Source organism: Phyllostomus hastatus, unplaced genomic scaffold (assembly GCF_019186645.2).
Source record: "Phyllostomus hastatus isolate PE091 unplaced genomic scaffold, TTU_PhHast_1.1 phas_contig_40, whole genome shotgun sequence".
In the NCBI taxonomy this organism is placed as follows: Eukaryota; Metazoa; Chordata; class Mammalia; order Chiroptera; family Phyllostomidae; genus Phyllostomus; species Phyllostomus hastatus.
In genome coordinates this window covers 10,033,756-10,053,879 of record NW_025333872.1, presented here as the reverse complement: position 1 = coordinate 10,053,879, position 20,124 = coordinate 10,033,756, and the positions used below count along the sequence as shown (strand labels likewise).

General features: G+C 42.1%; 1 protein-coding gene across 2 annotated transcripts; it reads right to left on the bottom strand.

The window, feature by feature from the left end:
- TDRD6 (tudor domain containing 6) lies at positions 1-15,719 on the bottom strand. 2 transcript variants are annotated; one of them, XM_045843828.1, is made up of 4 exons: positions 9,716-15,719; positions 6,312-6,430; positions 4,848-4,956; positions 1,009-1,241 (listed from the first exon to the last, which is right to left on the bottom strand). In XM_045843828.1, exons 1-4 carry the CDS (start codon positions 15,717-15,719, stop codon positions 1,114-1,116), a joined length of 6,360 nt encoding a protein of 2,119 aa, XP_045699784.1. In that variant the 3' UTR covers positions 1,009-1,113. The 2 variants fall into 2 exon arrangements, with proteins under 2 accessions (XP_045699785.1, XP_045699784.1); XM_045843829.1 differs by lacking the exon at positions 4,848-4,956 and having other exon boundaries at positions 1-1,241.
- Positions 15,720-20,124: the final 4,405 nt, after the last annotated feature.

The window sequence follows — 20,124 nt, the reverse complement described above, 5'->3', positions numbered from 1 at the left end:
CTTAATTTTACCTTTTACTAAAATTATCCTTTTTTTAAAATATCAAGTTAATAACTGTTTTTACATTACCATAATGAACAAAGATATTAAAACAGGCACAATGCCAAGAAAACATTGTGAGGACATAACACTCCCTAAAAATAAAGAGATTTTTTTTGCCTCATTTTTCTATTATGAGCAGTGGAATTGTGTTTTAGCCACATAGTATTCTAGGTAGAATCTGATGGCACCTCCCTTTGCTTTTTGTTCATGGTTAGAGAAGTTACATCGAACAACAATAAAGCCCTTGCTTTGCTACAGGCTTAGTGACTCTGCAGTTCGAATGTGGTGACTAGATGGGGTGGGGACAAGTGTGAACGCATTGGCATTGGAGACGGGGCAAGGGCTTTGTGTTTCTTAAAACTAGGATCTATACTGTGCATACCACCACAGGTAGAAACCCATGTTTTTAGAAGTGTGGACTTTGAAGTTTGATGGGTCCAGGTTGATCAAGCCTCTAGCTCTTTGACCTGAGGCAAGTTATTTAACCTGTCTAAAAAGGTTTCAATTTTCTCACCTATAAATGTGGATAATATTAATATGCACCTTAGAGTCAAAGATTAAATTTTAAAAATGCATTTAAAGTATCAGCTGAGGAACTAAATGTAGAACTAACATTTAATATTGTCATGTTCCCCCCAGCTGGAGAGTTGTGGTTCTGTTACCACAGATACTCCAAAATTCTACCCCGCTTTTAAGGAAGTGAGACCACTACACTTTTAAGGATAAGCTTTATTCAAATATTGTGTCATATTAAAATACTTCCAAATTCAAACAGACTATTAGTCAAAACATTTAACTAGACAGAAAAAACACAGCTTTGGAAACAAAATTTCTGAGAGGAGTTACAAAAACCATCGTCCTAAGTAGCATTCTATAATAACTTTGTGACAAACCTATAATTTTCTATTTCAATTTAAACACTATATTCAAAAGAAACCAAAATAGATTTTTTTGGAAATGTGACTTAGCACATTAATTGGTTAGCAAAGTAAAGATCCCCGGTCTATATATATATATTCAGCAGTATGGCTATATATACACTGCATGGTCAACCCAAGATCTACTTTGTTGTCAGCACACATCAGATTCTTCAAAAAGGGACAACTCCTTGTGATCCACGCTCTCAATCTGCTCTGCACTCGGCTGGTCTGGAGGCCAGGGATCCAAGGCTGAGTCTGCATCACCTCCAGCACCCTTTTCTGAAAGAAGAGAAAAATCTCGAGTTGAAAAAGAAACATAAAAAAAAAACAAGACAATCATTTACCAAACAAATTTAATGTCCTCTAAAAATGAGGAAAGGGGACAAGTGAGTATTCTAATTACTACAGAGAATTATTACTACAAAAGTGTTTTCTTCTTTTTTTTTAGTATTTATTTTGGTTCTCACAGTACCTATTATCAAAGTTCCTCTAAAATATTATGCAACTGTATATTTTCTATTTTGCTCGAATGATGTTGCCAAGGCTGAGCGCCAGTTAGTCTGTTGTTCTCTCTGAGTGGTGTGTGCTTTTCACATGAAGCCACCAAGAGCTGATTTCATTCTCCATTTGCTCAATTCTAAGAACCAGTGTGCTACTTCTGAACATATTATGCAATACCCAGGAACTTCCAAAGAACTGAACTGTATCATGTATATAAAACTAAAAATCCTGCAAGGAATTCCAATATATCATTTAACATACATAGATCATCTGAACATATGAGATAATTCACACTGAGAAAATCTTTAACATATGAATTTGTCAGGTTCACAATCTAACTTTCCATATTAAGTCAATCAACAAACACATTTCCTATGATATTTCAAGAACTCTTCTTGGTTGTTTAGCCTGTTTTAACACTTTTAGTTGAAGTGGTGTTTTTTTACTACTAACATCCATGGAAATTAATAAACCATTTTTGTCTGAGGATTCCTGATAATGGTATATTTAAGATTTGGCAATCTGTTTTACAAACAAAAGTCAGCTTTAATGGTGGTATCACTCAATAACATAAAGGAAAGGTCTTTCTCCACTGTTTGGACTATAGCCTAACAAAAGAAACCTTTGGGTGACAACCAGGTCTTCATTTTAGGCACAAAATAATTAAAATCAGAAAGGGGACTGTAGGCAAACCAGAAAAAAAAGGCAAACAACAAAACGTAATCCTTTAGAAAGTGTGACAATAGAATTTTATAGTGAAGAGTCACCTCAAGGACATTTTCTTCTCTTCAGCTACTTGTTTCTCTGGAACAGCTCCCCTGGAGCACTCAACACAGAGAGCAAAGGACCCTTCTCCAATTTTTAGCTCCCAAATTCCCACAATTCTGGTGTTTGGTGCATTGTTCAAAGGCTGCTACGCAAACACATTACCCATGGTGAGCCACACAGAGATGCTTTATTAAAGACTTCATGAAGAGGAATGGTTCTTCTAGATTCTTTTCAAAACCTAATGGCATCATGTGCATGTGTAATGTCTGTATAGAAACGAATTCATGACATATCATCGTGTAGTAAACTAAAATAGCTCAGATGAAAAAAATTCTAAAAAACAAACAATCCCAGATCATAGTGACTTGACTCATCACAAAAAAAAGTCCTCTATGATTTAATGCCTCACGATGCTCACTTTACAAGGAAAACCACCAGCTCCTTTGTACAAAAGCATCTATATCTAAGAGTTTCTTCAAATTTGAGAGGAAGGTCATTTAAATCTCATTAAGGCCCAATTTAAAATATAAGGCCTTATTCATGCTAGTTTCTATATTTGCTAATTGGCTTAAAGCCAGAGGTAGTTGTGTCGACATTATTTTATGAACTCTTTACATTTTCTTAAATGATTCTCTTCTATTTGACAGGTATGGGGTAGTTTACCCAAACAGAATCCTATGTATCTATGTGTGTGTCTGTGGATTCTTGAAAATTAATAAATGGGAAAGGTCAGAATGTAAAAGAAAGTTTTAGTAAATACTAATGCAATATAAGTGAAATGGGTTATTATTTTTGGCAAGTAAATAAAAAATGGCATTAACATAATGATGTTCTCATCAACATTAAATGACCTAAATGTCCAACAAAGGAGAAATGGTTTAGTGAATTATTGACCATTGATGTCATGTCATGTTATACAGTTATGGTCTTTGGGTTTCAGCCAAGACTGAAACTAAAAAATTCTGGGACTAGCACAAAGAGCAACAACCTGTGGCTTCTGAAAAGCGAACATGAACAGGTACAGCGAGGGCCAAAGTCAGAACCTGAATAACAACACATAAGGGGCAGCTTCACAGTTGTCTTCCTTTCTTTTATCCTTCCTTGTCCTACTTTCTTTCTTTTCTCTTACTTCTGACCTGAGGCTGGACTAAATCAGAGCTGTGCAGCTGAATGGAGAGCAAAAATCTGAGAGAAATGCCCTATTTCTAGCCAGCAGATTGGAAAAAGAGGCCTCCCTAGTGGCTGTAAGGGGTGGGGGAGTGGGTGGGAAACCCCTTCACTCTTTCTCTGTTTTCTCTTCTGGCCTTGTGCTGAGAGCAGCTCCAGTCACTGCAGAGCAGCCACCTAAAAATCTGAGCTAAGCCTCTGGCCCTGAAACTGGGAACAGGACCCTCTGTCATCTGAAGAGTATGGGGAGGGGATTGGTTTTCTCTCCTCTACCTGCTTCATTCCAAAGACAGGCTCCGCCACGTAGGGCCGGCAGTTCTGAGGGAAAACCTTGCCAGAAACATGCTTTCCAGCCAGAGGACCAGGAAGAAGATTGACCTCTAGGGGCTGGATATAAGAGGACCCCTGGAATCCAAAAGTGTAGAGGAAAATCGAGGGCAGGAAAGGAATTGGAAAATTTGAACCCCTGGTACTACTATATGTGAACTGAAGTAAGTCCCAAGGTCGCTGTGGAACAGAACAGAACCAAGTAAGCACAGCAAAGTCTTTAACACCTGAACAGCTATAGAAACCACTGCGCAAGTTCCAGACTAACCCTAGTGTCCTGGGCAGACCTGAGCATCACAGCTGAGACTTCGTAAACTAACCTGACCTGGAACCACCAACATAGGCGGAAAGGCAGAGTTTGTGGTATGAACCTAACTGGGTTAATCACCTGCCAAAACAGAAACTTCAAATTTTTCTAAAAGATTTTAACAGGAGCCAAAGTCTTATAATGTAACATTCAACATATTTAGGATATAATACAAAATTACTCAACATACAAAGAACCAGGAAAAGCTAATTATTTCTCAAGACAACCAGGAGATGCAAACCCTGAGACGACCAGACGTGGGAACTACTGGACAAAGATTTTGAAGCAAGAAGTTCATCAAACTCCAAACAAGATAAACTCAAATGCTTAGACATATTATAATGGCATGGGAAATTTCTCAGCTTATAATCTTAAATAAAGAACAAAATATAAAACTGTATGTGGACTGAAATCAACTATGTTCAAAATATGTAAATGATAGAGTCCATATAGTCAGAAAAACTGTAAAAGAAAATCACATTGACCAATCCGTTTATCTTTGGATGGATATGTTACAAGTAATTAATACTTTCTGCTTTTTAACTTTGCTGTTTTCCCAGATTTTCTGCTTCAAACATATGACAGTCATGGACACCAAACAATTTTCATTTCAAGTCCCCAAAATTGAGGAGTAAAACATTAACGAGTTGCCCAAAGGGATGCGTGGCATGTGGTCGAGCAACACTGATTCTGCTGTTGCTGTTTCTCGCTGTTATTACAACATCAGCATTTTTTCTTTCCATTATCCCTAAACACAAGTCTTTGGAAATAGTTTGTCGTCTTTCAAAAGGAAGGACAATGCTCTCACTAATTACCATTTGTATAATCCCATGCTTCAGATGGTCTGTTATCCAATTTGGGTATGCTATTCCAGACATTCTCGGGGCTCACTGTCTCCTCAATACCGTCTGACAGGTTCAAAACCTACCAAAGGAAAAAAACATTTTAACTGATTGTTTACAAAAAGTATAAATGAGTTTTGTGCAATCCTTTTAAAAATGAAATACTTTAAAAGGCAATGAAAAGGATTTTATTAAATTTCAATATTCTGTTGCAACTCAATGGTACTGTGGTGCAAAAGAACATATATTGAGCAGTCCTAGAGATCAAAGATAGATAAAATTTAGATCTCAGCAAGTTCAAAATTTGGTCAAGAAACAGACTTCTAAGCAGATAATTATAATACAATGTAGTAATTATAGACTTCTGCAGCAGGAAGTATAGAAATATAAAGTAGATTTAAACCTGTTTTGGCAGAGGGAGTGGGAAAGAGATGGAGCAATTTAGAAAATAATGCACATGAGTGCTTCCTGGGAGAGGCAATGGCTACAGTAAATCTTTTATTTGTTTACCTTTATTTCTATTGTTAACACTAATACAGATGTCCTCATCTGCCCCACTCCATCCCCTTTGTCCACTTCCAAGCGGCAATCAACCAGTTTGGGAAGGGGACAGAATACAGACTAACAGAACTGTATTATTAAATACAATACAGGAGTCTAGCAGAATAGTATATTTATGAGAAATCAAGCCATTTGAGTTCACCTGACATAAGGTACCAAACACAGAGGAGTAAGACCAAAGGCTGGAGACGTACATTGACACTTAACCCTGGAGGACCAGGCCATGTCAATGAGCTTTTATATTCTAGACTGTGGCTCTCAGATTTTAATGGCATAAGAATGCACACACAGTGGGACAGTCCTGGTCCCACACCCAGGAATCCCGAATCAGTCAGCCAGGACCCAGCCCAGAAGTCTGCAAGTAACACACTCGGTGGTTCTGATAAAAGTGGTTTTCAGACCACTGAAGAAACACAATCAACTGCCAGTCCCAGTGATGTTTTACACTGATGTAGTGGTATATACGATGTAGTCAGGCTGGCATTTGACAAGCTTCACACTGGCAGTGTGAAGAATCAACTGAAAGAAGACTAGAAGAAGTAAACCAAGTAGAAGGTTATTAGAGTAATCTGGTTATGAAATGAGAGACTTAACCAAGGCCATAGCATGATACATAAAAAGTTTTAATAGGTAAGAAGTGGAAAGTGTAGAACTTGGAGACTGATAGGGTTTCAGGGGTAAGGGAGATGAAGGACCCTAAGACAATTTCTTGCTAGGATGTTTATCCTTGAACTTTTAAAATGATTTCTGCACTGCATCTAAAAATGAGGGGGAATCAACAGGTAAACATCTGTTCAACTGCATTTTCTCATTTGATAAAATTTCCTTAACAGTCTGCAAGAACAATTTGAGGTAAAGCACTTCAACTTTACTCACCTTTGTGCCTTCTTCGACTATTTCCAAAATCTCACATTCAGACCATGTCTGTCTTGACCACACAACACATCTGGATCCTACAGTAAATCCTTTCAGAGTGTAGGTGTTCTCTGGTTGAGCTGCCACATTGAACAGAGTAAGACTCAATGCATACCTCTTCATTCCTTAGTGTTGGATATACACAAGCAAAGCATTTTCCTAATCTGCCTTTGCTCTTCCTATGTAGTCAGTATTGTGTAGGTACAACATGTTGTAGGTCTCTGATCTTTCCTCAATTTTATTCTAAAATTCTTCCAGGGTCCCTGCCCCAATAATTCCTTACCACTTTCAAAAAACAAAACAAAACAAACCACAATGTGTGGTATTTTTAAATGATGTGAGTCTGATTCTAACATGAAAAATTACTACTAAAAGGTGGTTATTATTGCCACATGTGGTGTGGTCTATAGTTGTTACAATAACCATTTCTATAGCAAAGCAGCATATTGCAAATGAAAAGTCAATCTTCACAAAGCTATTATTTTTTATTATAAAATGTAATAATGAGGACTAAGGATCTAGTGTAATATCTAAACAAATGATCATATATCCACAGATATATGGAATTAAACAGACATACTATGGAATTAAAATATTTTGAAAATATATTAAGAGATTAAAATGCAGCATTGAACCCTGTAGATAGAATGATCTCTAGTTTTTTTAAACTCTATGCAAATAAATATACACAGGGGAGAAAGACGACAGACAAGAAGTACACTATGGCATCAACCATGGTTATTTCTTGGTGGTGCAATTATGGTGATTTTCATTTTCCTTAGTCCATTGTTTTCTCTATTTTGTACAATGGCTCAAATTTAATACTATGAAAATTATTAAAAAGCCTTACATTGATTATAAAAAAACACTAAAAGTTAGCCATCTTGTCTAACTTTTAAATCTTATTAAACAGCTAAGAAAATAATGATAATAATTTACAGAAGAGTTAATGACAATAAATATTCTCCAATATTTTACTCCTGGCTGTTAACTTTTTTGGTTAATATTTTACTTGGCTCCCTAACTCAAATTTTTGTTTAGGGAATTCGAAATGAATGGCAAGGTATATGCATGAAACAAAACAGTTAAATTTGAAAACTCTGCTAAAATGATCCCTATCATAAATTCATGCCTATGGTAGTGCTTGGCAAAGAAATGCTATGTTTTAAACTTACCAAAAAATATAACCTCTTTATATGAAATATGTTGTGTTTACATTTTAATGTGATTATTTTTTGGAGACCCATTTTATGCATTCTGTTTTTAAACACAAAGTAATTCAGACCTCTGGCCAAGATGGAGACATAGGTCGATATACTTTGCTTCCTCACACAACCAAAAGAAGGACAACAATAAATTTAAAACAAAAAAACAACAAGAACTGCCAGAAAAATCAAACTGTATGGAAGTCCCATAGTCAAGGAGTTAAAGCAGAAACATTCATCCAGACTGGTAGGAGAGGCAGCAGGTGGAGAGGATGCACAGCAAGGTGGTGGCTGGAGGTCCCACATTTCTGTGTGGATAAACTGGGAGGAACAACTGGGGAGCGAGACAGACTGCACATCCCAGGGTTTCAGCATGGGAAAGAAAGTCTCAAAACCTCTGACTGTAAAACCTGTGGGGGTTGCAGCAGTGGTTGCAACCCCCCAGGAACACCCAGCCTCCCAGAGGAGTTTGTTGGAGAGACCCACAGGTTCCTAGAATGTGCACAAACCTACCCACCCAGGAATCAGCACCAGAAGAGCCCACTTTGCCTGTGGGTAGTGGAAGAAGTGACTGAAAGTGGGGCAAGAGCCAAGCAAGCTGCATATGTTCCCTTTCTGGCCCCTCTCCAACATATCAATGCCACAACACAGAGCTGTGGGTTGTCCTGTCCTGGTGAACACCTAAGGCTCCACCCCTACAATGTAGCAGGTGCACCAAGACAAAGAAATATGGCCCAAATGAGAGAACAGATCAAAACACCAGAAAAAAGAACTAAGTGACAAAGAGATAGCCAACCTATCACATGCACAGTTCAAAACACTGGTAATCAGATGCTCACAGAAATGGCTGAATATGGTCTAAAATAGAGGAAAAAGTAAAGGCTATGCAAAGTGAAATAAAGAAAAGTGTACAGGAAACCAATAGTGAAGGGAAGGAAACCAGGACTCAGATCAATAGTTTAGACCAGAAGGAAGAAATAAGCATTCAACTAGAACACAATAAAGAAACAAGAATTCAAAAAAAATGAGGAGAGGCTTAGGAACCTCCCGGACAACTTTAAACATTCCAACATCTGATTCATAGGGGTGCCAGAAGGAGAGGGGAAAGAGCAAGAAATTGAAAACTTATTTGAAAAAATAATGAAGGAGAACTTCTCCAATCCAGCAAAGGAAATAGACTTCCAGGAAGTCCAGGAAACTCAGAGAGTCCCAAAGAAGTTGGACACAAGGAAGCACACACCAAGGCACATCATAATTAAGTTACCCAAGATTAAAGATAAGGAGAGAATCTTAAAAACAGCAAGAGAAAAAGAGACAGTTACCTACAAAGGAGTTCCCATAAGACTATCAGCTGATTTCTCAAAAGAGACCTTACAGGCAAGAAGGGGCTGGAAAGAAGTATTCCAAGTCATGAAAGGCAAGGACCTTCATCCAAAATTACTCTATCCAGCAAAGCTTTCATTTAGAATGAAAGGGCAGATAAAATGCTTCCCAGATAAGGACAAGTTCAAGGAGTTCATCATCACCAAGTCCTTATTATATGAAATGTTAAAGGGTCTTATCTAAGAAAAAGAAGAAGATCAATAATATGAACAGTGAAATGACAACAAACTTGTAACTATCAACAACTGAACCTAAAAACAAAAGAAAATAATACAAAACAAATAAAAAACAAACTAAGCAAACAACTAGAACAGGGACAGAATCACAGAAATGGAGATCACATGGAGGATTATCAGCAGGGAAGGGGAACGGGGAGAGGGTGAAAAGGTACCAGGAATAAGTGGCATAAATGTAGGTAGAAAATAAACAGGGGGAGGTAGAATAGTATAGGAAATGTAGAAGCCAAAGGACTTATGTCCGACCCATGGCCATGAACTAAGGGGGCAGGGGAGTGTGGACTGGAGGGGGTGTGCAGGGCAGAGGGGTATAAGGGGGGGGGGGGAAATGGGACAACTGTAATAACATAATCAATAAAATGTATTTTAAAAAGTGAAAAAAAAATACCCTCCAAATCTGATTCTTTTTTCAGGTTTTAATCACACCCAATTAATTTAACAATTCAAATAAGAATTAATTTTTTTCTTTAAGACAAATAAGTAATTTTGAAAGACACTAAGTTAGACTCAAGTGAAAGTGAATGAAAAAATACTCACATACCTGAGACATGGTCTGGTAAAACACCGTGTTTCCCCCCATCTGTAGATTCTTCTTCAGAGAACAAAGGCATCAATGAGGAAATGACATCTCTGCTTTTATATTCTGAATATCCTTTATATATATCCATTTCAATCTGCGTTTTGGGATCACAAGGCTTTCCATGTAGATGCACTGGCAACCTATGCTGGTCATCAGAACACTCCACACAACTTGGCATTCTCGTGTCCTGAGCGTACGTGGATTCTAGGCTCAGCTGGGCTGCAGGTAAGTCCAGCTCTGGCTCTTTCTCGGCTTCACAGATGAGGGGAAGCTGCACTGTGAATGGCTCCAGGGTGACTTCTGTGTCACAGCCGCGGGGGAGTGGTGAGACCGGAGGCACCAGGCCCGGCTCTTCTTTTTCTTCATCGCCGACTGGAGAATGCTGTAACTCCATGGATTCTAGTTCTACGAATTCTTCTGCTTCATCATCAGGAGAAAGCGGCACCTCAAGTGAATTCAGCTCTAGTATCTCCTTCGTGTCACTGGCATGCAGTAGTAACGTGTTCAACCCTGGAATCAGGTATGTATTCTCAAACGTGGCTGTGTCGACCAAACGGCACTCTACTTTACCTTCCGGTACTTTGGTGTCCATTTTATGTTTGCATGGGCTTTCAAAAGCTTCAAAAACGTTATCAGTTTCAGGATCACAGAACTTATTTGGCTTGGTTTCCATCATGTTTAAGTCTTTCCCAATTCTTTCCAAGAGCTCACCTGTCTGTGGTTCCACATACAGTGTTTTCTGTTGTCCAGCTTTACTAATCAGTTTCTTAAGTCCATCATCAGGGCTGGGGGGTCCCAGATCTCCCTTTATCTCTGGCCCATTTCTTTTATAGGGTAGATTGCTGTTACTAATACCAATCTTAGAATATTTTTTCATTTTTTCATTAATACTTTCCCCTTTGCTTTTTAAGTCAACGATTGCTAATGGGATATCGCAAACGTCCTTTTTGATTTCTAATATTGTTAACTCCAGGACATCTTCTGTTACTATTTCATAAAAGTAGTCATTTCCCTCTGGAGGGCACACACCCTCTGAAACGTTAAATCCTGAGAGACAACATGGAAAGGCTTGCATAGGAACCAGCAAAAGTTCAGAAGGGATGGCCCGGAGCGCTTCTGGGTCCACAGCGTCTACAATGTTTCCAAAGTCCACAAGCCTGGCGGAGGCACAGTAATCCTCACAAACACTGGTGATGAGTGCCCTGTAGTAATGCCCATCTTCTCTGTATCTCACTATGCAAGGATCCCCAATGTGAAGGCACAAGACACAACTTGTCCAGTCTGTCGCCTGTTCTCCCGCACTTTGTACCTCTGCTTCTAAATTTTGAAGTTTCTCAGTATCGGCAAACTGACACCAAAAATATTCAGGTCCATCGATCACAGTGGCGTAAGCTCTTATCATTTTCATCTTTGGATTATACCAGTTAAGAAATACTGATGTGCCCATGTTTGTTTTGTTGGCAGACCTTGAAAAGGCACCGTTCAATATTCGGGTGGAAGGTCCTATTTTAGGTTGTTCACGGAAAGCGTATCTGCTAATCATATCTTCTGCTATGATCCCATGTTGATCAGCAAGAATAACTTCCCATCTGTCTCGAAATTTAACAAATTCACATCTTATTTGAGCCTCCTCTGTCCTTTGGGAAAAGTAACGTGTCATTTCTTTACAGTTCAAAATCTCAGGACTCCAAAGTCCCCTTAGGGAGCAGTGGATGCACAGTCTTGGTAACAGTGCATTAATAAGGTCAAGTCTACCTGTCTTGTTATTATGAATCACAGAATCATTGCCATAATCTATAAACTGTACAGAGAGAAGATTATTGGGTTGGTGTTCCTTAACCACAGCACGATACCATAAATTGTCTTCTGGAAAAATGGCACATACTATATCTCCTCTTTGCAAAGGTGGACCTGCATAACATTCGGGCCTTGTACTAACATCATTCAATCTCTCTGAAAGATGATTAAGTTCCACTTCATCTTCTGTTAGTTGAACATAAAAGTCTGAAACATCATTTATGTGAGACACGTATACAGTTGTTTTGCAGCCGGGCATTATAGTCTTCTGAGGGAACTCAGAAAATTTTAGAGGCAAATCTTTGTTATATGAATCTCTTGTTTTTCTCTCTGAAGGAGTGAACTCTAGTTTTGTGACTTCCAAAAGTGGTGGCTCAGCAAAACTTTCTTCTGTCTTTTCTGTGGTTAAAGAAGACACTTCACTGTTTTTATAATCCACAGAGTCCTGATGTTGAGTGACTAAGTTTATCTTTGTTGAACTTTGTGAAAGTTTAAGTTCCTTACATGCTGAGCTGATCTTAGGTTTGTGTGATTCTGCCAAGATCTCCATATTGTAGAATTTGTCTTCTACGGATTCACTTAAATGCCCCCTAGCTGACAACTTTGTATTGTCCTTTTTTATATCAAGAGTTTTTGTTATAGACAATACTTCACTTTCGTCTTGTTTTCTTTTCCCACCATTGTAACCAAGTAGCGCCAGCTTCTCATTAACGTTCTCATTAATTTGAATACCGTTATCATATAGTTCTATAATCAGTGTTCCGTCTGGATCTTTTGCTACGACCATAGCCTTCAATGATTTATCTAAAGTAATCTCCTGAAACCATGTTGTAATTTCTTCTGGTATATGATCAGGAACATCAGATAATGAACATTTAACAGCTTGCATGGGCAAAAATAAGACATCGTCACATGTATCACCAGGTATTGAAAGCAGATCATCATTTGTTACCACATAAATGTTCCCAAAATCAACAAAAAAGACTCTGTTTGGGTGTTTTTCTATCATTATCCCCCTATACCAATTTCTATCAGTATACTTGGCAAGGCACAAGGCTCCAGGGATCAAGGGAGACTTGTTTATATTCAGCAAAGTTTTGCTTAATTGTAAAACAGAACATGACAGCTCTTCTAAAATATGTGCATTTCTTCCCAACTGGCAATAAAATGTCCAAGGGTTGTCAACATGTGCTATGTACACTGATTCTTCACTTCCAACTTTCACATCATGTGTCGAATAGTAGTAAGAACGTAGCTGCAGAGGGAACCCCAGCGGACTCGGAAGTTTTATTGGTCTCGCAAGTCCCTTTTCCACCAAAATACGGCTTGCGCTCTGAAAGGGTGTTAGCAAATCCACAATATAGAACAGTTCTTCATCAGCTGTTGATGCAATAGCAAATATGGTGCATTTTAATTCTAGATTATCTTCCCATGCATTACCTACAAATTCACTGAAAACTTGTACTGCCTTTTTACCCCAGGCAAAAGGATTTTGACTGGTGGGTTGAATTAAATTATAAAGACTGCACCTAAAAGCCTGAGCCTTAACTTTGAGAAACTCTTCAGTAATTGAACAAATATTCTTCACAGACACCCTATCTCTGTCTCCATAATCTACAAATACTACTTGGACATGCTCTGAAGATGGTGTCTCCCTGATCAGAGCTCTGGACCATTTCCCATTTACTGTTCTCTTTGCCAAACAAGCAGGAGTGGTTCCCTGGTAAGGAATGGGGGTATTCTTGCAATAGTCCTGAATATCACACATGAGAGTTTTAAATCCTTGCATGTTCCTGGTCAGCTGGCACCAGAAATGTCCGGGGTTTTCAACATAGGACACTTTGACTTCTACTGTGCTTCCCACTTTTATCTCTCCTTTACAAGAAGACCCTGGTTTAATTTCCAAGAAAGTCTGTATAAGAGGAGAATAAACAGGCACTCTCTGCTCTTTTTCCTGCACAACTTGTCCAGTTGAAACATTTGTAACAACTACTGAGTCAGTCAAAGCCTCTGAAACAAATGTAGTTTTATCTCTCTTGGCTTTCTGTTCTACTTCTTCCTTCCTGGCAGAAGATATTTTGTTAGTCTCAGCACTATCATGCCCTGGGAAGTAGGCACAGCCAGGAATATTTCCCTTTGTTTCAAATTCCTGATACTTAGCATATCCAGCCTGAGCAATCACCTTACTAATGTTTTCTTCCCCTAGTCTTGATTCATCAAGAATCTCAACAATGTATCGATTATCCCGATTATCAAGGACATGGATAACTAATTCTTTGTGGAGCACAGTCTTTTTAAAAAAGGAAATTGCCTCCTGGCTCCAAGTTTCTGCTAAAGGCGAGATATCGGCCAGCGTGCACGCCAGAGCCAGTCCTGGCAGCCGTCTAAACTGAGGGAGCAGCATCTGCACGTCACGCCAGTCTACATTTTCTGAATTGCCTCGATCAACTAAGAATACATCCACACTCTTGTCATCTAATCTGGTGATCACTGCCCGATAATAACCATTTTCTTTCCACTTGACACAGCAGAGGCCATTGGGCTTTGGTTTCAAAGCTACACCATCCAGCTTACTGGCTGACGAATAGAAACTGCACATTTTCCTCATCAACCTGCTGAAGGTGCCACTGTGTTTCCTCAACCCAATCCAAAACTCAGAAGGATTTTTGACAAACTCTACCTGGGCATCATAGAAAGTATTCATTTTTAACCTGATGGATCTTAAGGCTGGGAGTGAAAGCTCTTCATCCGCTTCTTCAGCAGGGGACTGACAGTGAAGAGCTGTTTCTGGTTCCTCCCCCTCCTCCTCCTCCTTTTCCTCTGCTCCCTGGCTCTGGAGGAACCGGTCAGCTAAACAACAGGACTGCAGTCCAAATACACAGTTAAGATTGGTCCCATCTTCTCCATACAGGGTGACATAATACACGTGCTCAAAGGAACAGTAAAATTCAATCTTTGCATTCACTACCTGACCCAGTATCAGTGCCTTTAGGTCACCCACCTGTGACCGAGACCAGCCTCTGCCCCCGTCCCAGAGACCGTACAAAGCACAGGGGTAGGTCACCACAGGCATTCGAAAATATTCAGGCAGCAAGTAGCGCAGGCTACTACAACTCACTAACTCCTTCCTGCCAAAGTCCACGTGAAGCACCTGGGCACAGCGCTGAGGCCGAAATGTCTCAAGCAAGAGCGCCCTATACCAATGCCCATCCAAACCACAGGATGCACACGGAGAGCCCGGCTTGTCTGGGCTCTCCTCCCTTCCTTCCCCAGTGGCACTGGTGTAGTTTTCATCTTCTGTCCCCGTGGAACCCCGGTATACGTGGGCCATGCTCTCAGAGAGGCGGTGGATCTCCTGCGAGAAGCTCCGGAGCTGACAGTGAATGCGGTGGGGATGGCACACCTGAGTCACCTTCACAGGCTCCGTCACGCCCAGCTGCAGCTGCGGATAGAAGTAATCCAGGCCCGGCTGCTCTGGCTTGGGCAGGACTCGCTGCAAGACCACGTCCCCGGAGCCCAGGCCAGCGGAGCCCGTTGGGAGGTAACGTTTGAGTAGCGAGCGGAAGAGGCTGTGGGGTACCTGCCGGGCCAGGCCAAGTTCCTGCATCCTCTGGAAGAGAGAGGGCACCTCCAGAAAGACCAGGCGGTGCGGGAGAAGCACGTCTAGGACCCGCCCCTGCAACTCCTTGCCCTGCAGTTTGCCAAGGAAGTCCAAGGCGCTAGCCGACCAGAGTTGGGACTCGCCCCCGCCGCCACCCGCGGGCACCAGGCCGGCCAGCACGCAGCCCAGCACCTCCGAGGGAAGGTGGAAGAACTCGCTGCGTCCGGGCACCAGAGAGCCTGAATCGGCCGTGAGGGTGCGGCCTTCGTCCAGCAGGAAGACGCGGCTCTCCGGCCCCTGCCGGCTGAGCACGCGGCCGCGGTGCCACAGGAGCCCCACCTGCACCAGGCACAGCTCCCCCGGCAAAGCCGCGGTGCCGCCCAGCGCCCACAGGCCCCGCGTGGCCGCCGCTTTCTGGATCTCCTGACTCAAGCGCAGGTACTCGTCCCGCCGCTCGCCCACCAGCCCCCAAAGCTGCACGGGGATTATCTCAGAATGCACGTCCACGAAGGACACCCGCAGGATCAGCGAGGACCCCGGCGTCGGCAGCCCGGGCGTGGAGCACATGTCGGCGGCTTGGCGCGGCCCCGGTCTCGGTCAGGACGGCGAAACCTTCCGCGCCAACGGGAGGAGCGCGGCGGACGCGGGAAGAAAGGAGTGGGGAGACTCCCCGGCGACGCGAACGCGGCTCAGACCCGGCGGCTCGCCCAACCGTCCACGGCTGAAGCTACGGTTGCACGGCCGCGCAGGCGCTGGCAGCGCGCGGCGCCCTGGCTTCCCCAGAGGGGCGCGGCGGAGGTGGGCTGGCCGCCTGGAGAGCGGGCTGGGTTGGCGTGAGGCGGGGAGGGACTCCAAGGGCCGTTCCGCCCGCAGGAGGCGGCAGGATTGGGAAACAACCCGTCTGGCCTTGGAGCACCTTCCACCCTGGAGGACGCCGTGGGAAGGCCTTGCCACGGGCTCGGAGAGGCCCAGGCGAGGGCTGTCCAACTGATGCTGATGAGCCTCGTGAGCCGGGCTCGCCGCCGCCGGTGGGGAAAGGGGCGGAGAGTGATGCGCCAGCCGCACGCGCTCTGCTGAGGCGCCAGGGCCCGAACCCTCAGGCCCGCAGGGGCTCCCGGGCTGTGGGGTGCCCAATGCACTCGTGCCCACAGGGGACAGGGTTTGCTGTGACGTCCACCAAGCTGCTGACTCTTTTGTGAACCCTTTTGATCACCGGAATTGTTACAAGACTATATGGAGACTTAAATGCTTTATTCCCCCAGTTACCCGGTGGGAGTCTCTTATCTGTTTCATTTGCCTAACTGTGGCATCCTAAATTTTCAGACATTTACTCTTCATTTGCCCCCTCGGCTAGGACAGAACTTGGATTCATAAAAGGAGGCCAGGAAGAATGGAAGGAACATGAATTCATACTCTTGCTGTGTCTACTGAGGCCGAGGGCCTTTTGGCGGGACTTCTGTTCTTTGTCCCAGACCTAGGTCTTAAAGAAGGGAGCCCTTGGCGACTCCCTTTGTCCAGAGGAGGGAGTGCAGTGACGAAGTGCAGGTACTGTGACTGCTCCCACAGATGTTTCTGCACCAGATCTCTGTTCATTCGAAGTGAGACACATTCATCGGAGTGTCTCTTAGTCTCACACTTTTCCATTTCATTCCTTCACATTGTCAAGTATCACCAGATACAATATAGACAAAATTAAAGCAGTGCTTAATATAGCCCTAGATTAACCCTGTAAATCTCAGTGTCTTCAGCCTATCCAGATTAGAGGCTACCATGTGCTTTCTTAGCCTCCTGGGCTTGCTTTGCACTTTTGCGATTTGTCATCCTGCCAGTTTAAAAGCTCCTTCTGAGGAGAACTATTTCTTGCATTCCTGGAATCTAGCCTGGGGCTGAGGCAATAAATACTGCCAGAATGAATAAATGAATTTGATTTCTCTGAAAAGCTAGACTTTACCTATACACTCACCCTTGAAAATGCAATTCTGTTTTCAAATTTACTATAATTAATGTCTCAATCATTATGTAAGAAAACCATTTGATTTAAAGACATCTAGTGGATCTAGCTGAAACATCTTTTCTTCATGACTCTACTATCCTCTCCTTTTACACACCTCCATTATTTACCCACCATGTCTTCCAACTGCTTACTATTTCTCCTTTCTACCAGAGTGTTATCTTCTTGAAAGCACGTACTCTTCTCATTTATTTTTATATTCACAGTGCCTAGCACAATGCTGGGCTTTCAGCCAGCACACAATAAATACTTACCAAAGGCATAAGTACATAGTCTGGCACTATGTCCTTTATTGTGGAGGGAAGGAGTTTATTATAAACTGGTCTTACTCTCATTTGGGATTGATTATCACACGGAGTAATGGAGATTTCAATTACTCCTCTTTTTCAATTTAAGCAGTAAAACTGAATTCTTGCAGAGACCACAGGGTTGTAGATACACTAATTGACTTATGTTTTCTGTTTAACTTGCCCCAATTCCTTCCATTTCTCAAGGCCTTTACTCCTGGGTGTCAAGGTGTATCACATGGCCATTATGGGCTGATCAGAGCCCTTTCTCTCCATTCTCCCAGACATTTCCAATGCTTCATCTCTTCTGTGTCTGGGGTAGGTAACTCTACTTTGCCCTGTCTTCCTCTGCTTCTGGACAGGGAATTAAAACAAAACAAAACAAACAAACAAAAAAAACAAACCTCAGGTCACTCCCTTCTGGATACCACTCTCACACATGACGGGCTAGCATCGGGCCTGAGAAAGTAGCAGGTCTGCGGGTCCAAGTGTCATGGAGGCACACTCGCAGTGAGAACAAGGTGAAGGAGGAGACAGCAAGGACAGGCCCAGGAAAACAACCAGGAAAAAAAGTATCACTGTGGTAGATACCTGCCACAGAAACAAGAAAGTGGAGCAGTCCATGCAGAATGGAGAGGAAGACCACTCTTTGGGAAGGGGTGGAGGCCACCAGCCAGCAGGAAGCAACAGATGGGGACAGGCTCACCGACTGGCCCTTAGCTCCGGATGGGCCATACCCAATGGGTCAATAATAGGTCAACAGGTCAATGATGAGATGGGTAGAGATGGAGATGATATGGAAATGTTCATGGAAAAGAGCAATGAGAGAAATCAGGAGAAAACTTAGGGAGCTGCAGTTGAGGAACTGTCTGCATATCATTATGGGGGAACTTGTTTTTTTCTATTGTTACAATGACCATCATGAAGAGCTTTGCCCTTATGTTTTGACTCCTGTCATTTTCCACGAGATGAATACTGTGACTCCCACTGTTGTTTTTCTTTTTCCATGCATTTCCTGATAGGCCTTTACAGGTCTCTTTGCTCTGAACCTTGTGTAATATCCATGCGTCAAGAGGGTTCTGTTAGCAGCCTCTAGTTGGAGATTGCCTTAGTACACCACCTTAAGTTTCTGTCAACAGTAGTTTCATCCATTTGCATGGAAAAATGTCGTTAATAAAGCATTAGAAATCAAAAGATTTTTAAAAAAATAAATGAAATAAAAAACCTCAGACTATTGCAGATTACATGAAGATCAAGCTTTGGGTACATATTTCCCATACTTTATTAAGCAGAATATCTTGAGTTCCATAGAAGATAAATAAAACTTTTTACCTAAGCTTCAGAGGCCCTGAGCTTCAGGAATGGTAAGAATGGGAATAATTTATTCTAATATAAATATTTAAAAGTTAAAAGTGGACAATTCCAGCCAAGATGGAGGTGTAGGTAGAAACCCTTCTCTTCCTCGCACAACCAAAAGGATAAAACCCAACCTAAAATCAATAAATAACCAAAATTGCCAGAAAATCAAACTGCACGGATCTCTGACAACCAAGGATTTAAAGAAAAAATCAATCAGAACAACCAAAACAGTAAGACGACTGGACTGAGTGGGCAGACTCAGAAAAACTGTGGCACAGCGGCTGAGCGGCGCAGCTGGTTCGGCAGAGCTGCCCACAGGAGGGACTGACTTACGGGGAAAGCTGAGACTCAGAGCTGACTGTGGGCTACGGCTGGGGTTGCTGCAGTGGCAGATAAACTTCCAGTCTGACACAAGAGTCTGTTGGAAAGTGCACTAGAGACAGCAGGCAAGCTGCACTGTTCCCTCTCTGGCCCCTCCCCCAAAGGCAAAACTGCAGCGCAGCAAAGAGGGTTGCCCTGCCTGGGTGAATACCTAAGATCCTGCTCCCTTATGACCTGTCAGCTGCACCAAGACAAAGAAAATGGCCCAAATGAAAGAACAGAGCAAAACCTCAGAAAGAGAACTAAGCGATGAGGAGACTGCCAACCTATCTGATGGAGAATTTAAAGCCCTGGTAATCAAAATACTCACAGAACTGATTGAGCTTGGTCAAAAAATGAAAGAACAAATGAAAGATACCCAAAATGAAAAAAAGCAAAATATTCAGGGAGCCAACGGTGACAAGAAGGAAACCAGGATTCAAAGCAACCATTTGGAACAAAAGGAAGAAATATACATCCAACTGGATCAGAACGAAGAAATAAGAATCCAAAAAAATGAAGAGAGGCTGAGGATTCTCTGGGACAACCTGAAACATTCCAATATCTGAATTATAGGGGTGCCAGCAGGAGAAGAACAGCAGCAAGAAATTGAAAACTTATTTGAACAAATAATGAAGGAGAACTTTCCCAATCTGGTGAAGGAAATAGACTTCCAGGAAGTCCAGGAAGCCCAGAGAGCCCCAAAGAAGTTGGACCCAAGGAGGAACACACCAAGCCACATCATCATTAAGTTACCCAAGATTAGAAATAAAGAGAAAATCCTAAAAGCAGCAAGAGATAAGGAGACAGTTACTTACAAAGGAGTTCCCATAAGACCATCAGCTGATTTGTCAAAAGAAATCTTATAGGCAAGAAGGGGCTGGAAAGAAGTATTCCGAGTCATGAAAAGCAAGGACCTACATCCAAGATGATTCTATCCAGCAAAGCTTTCATT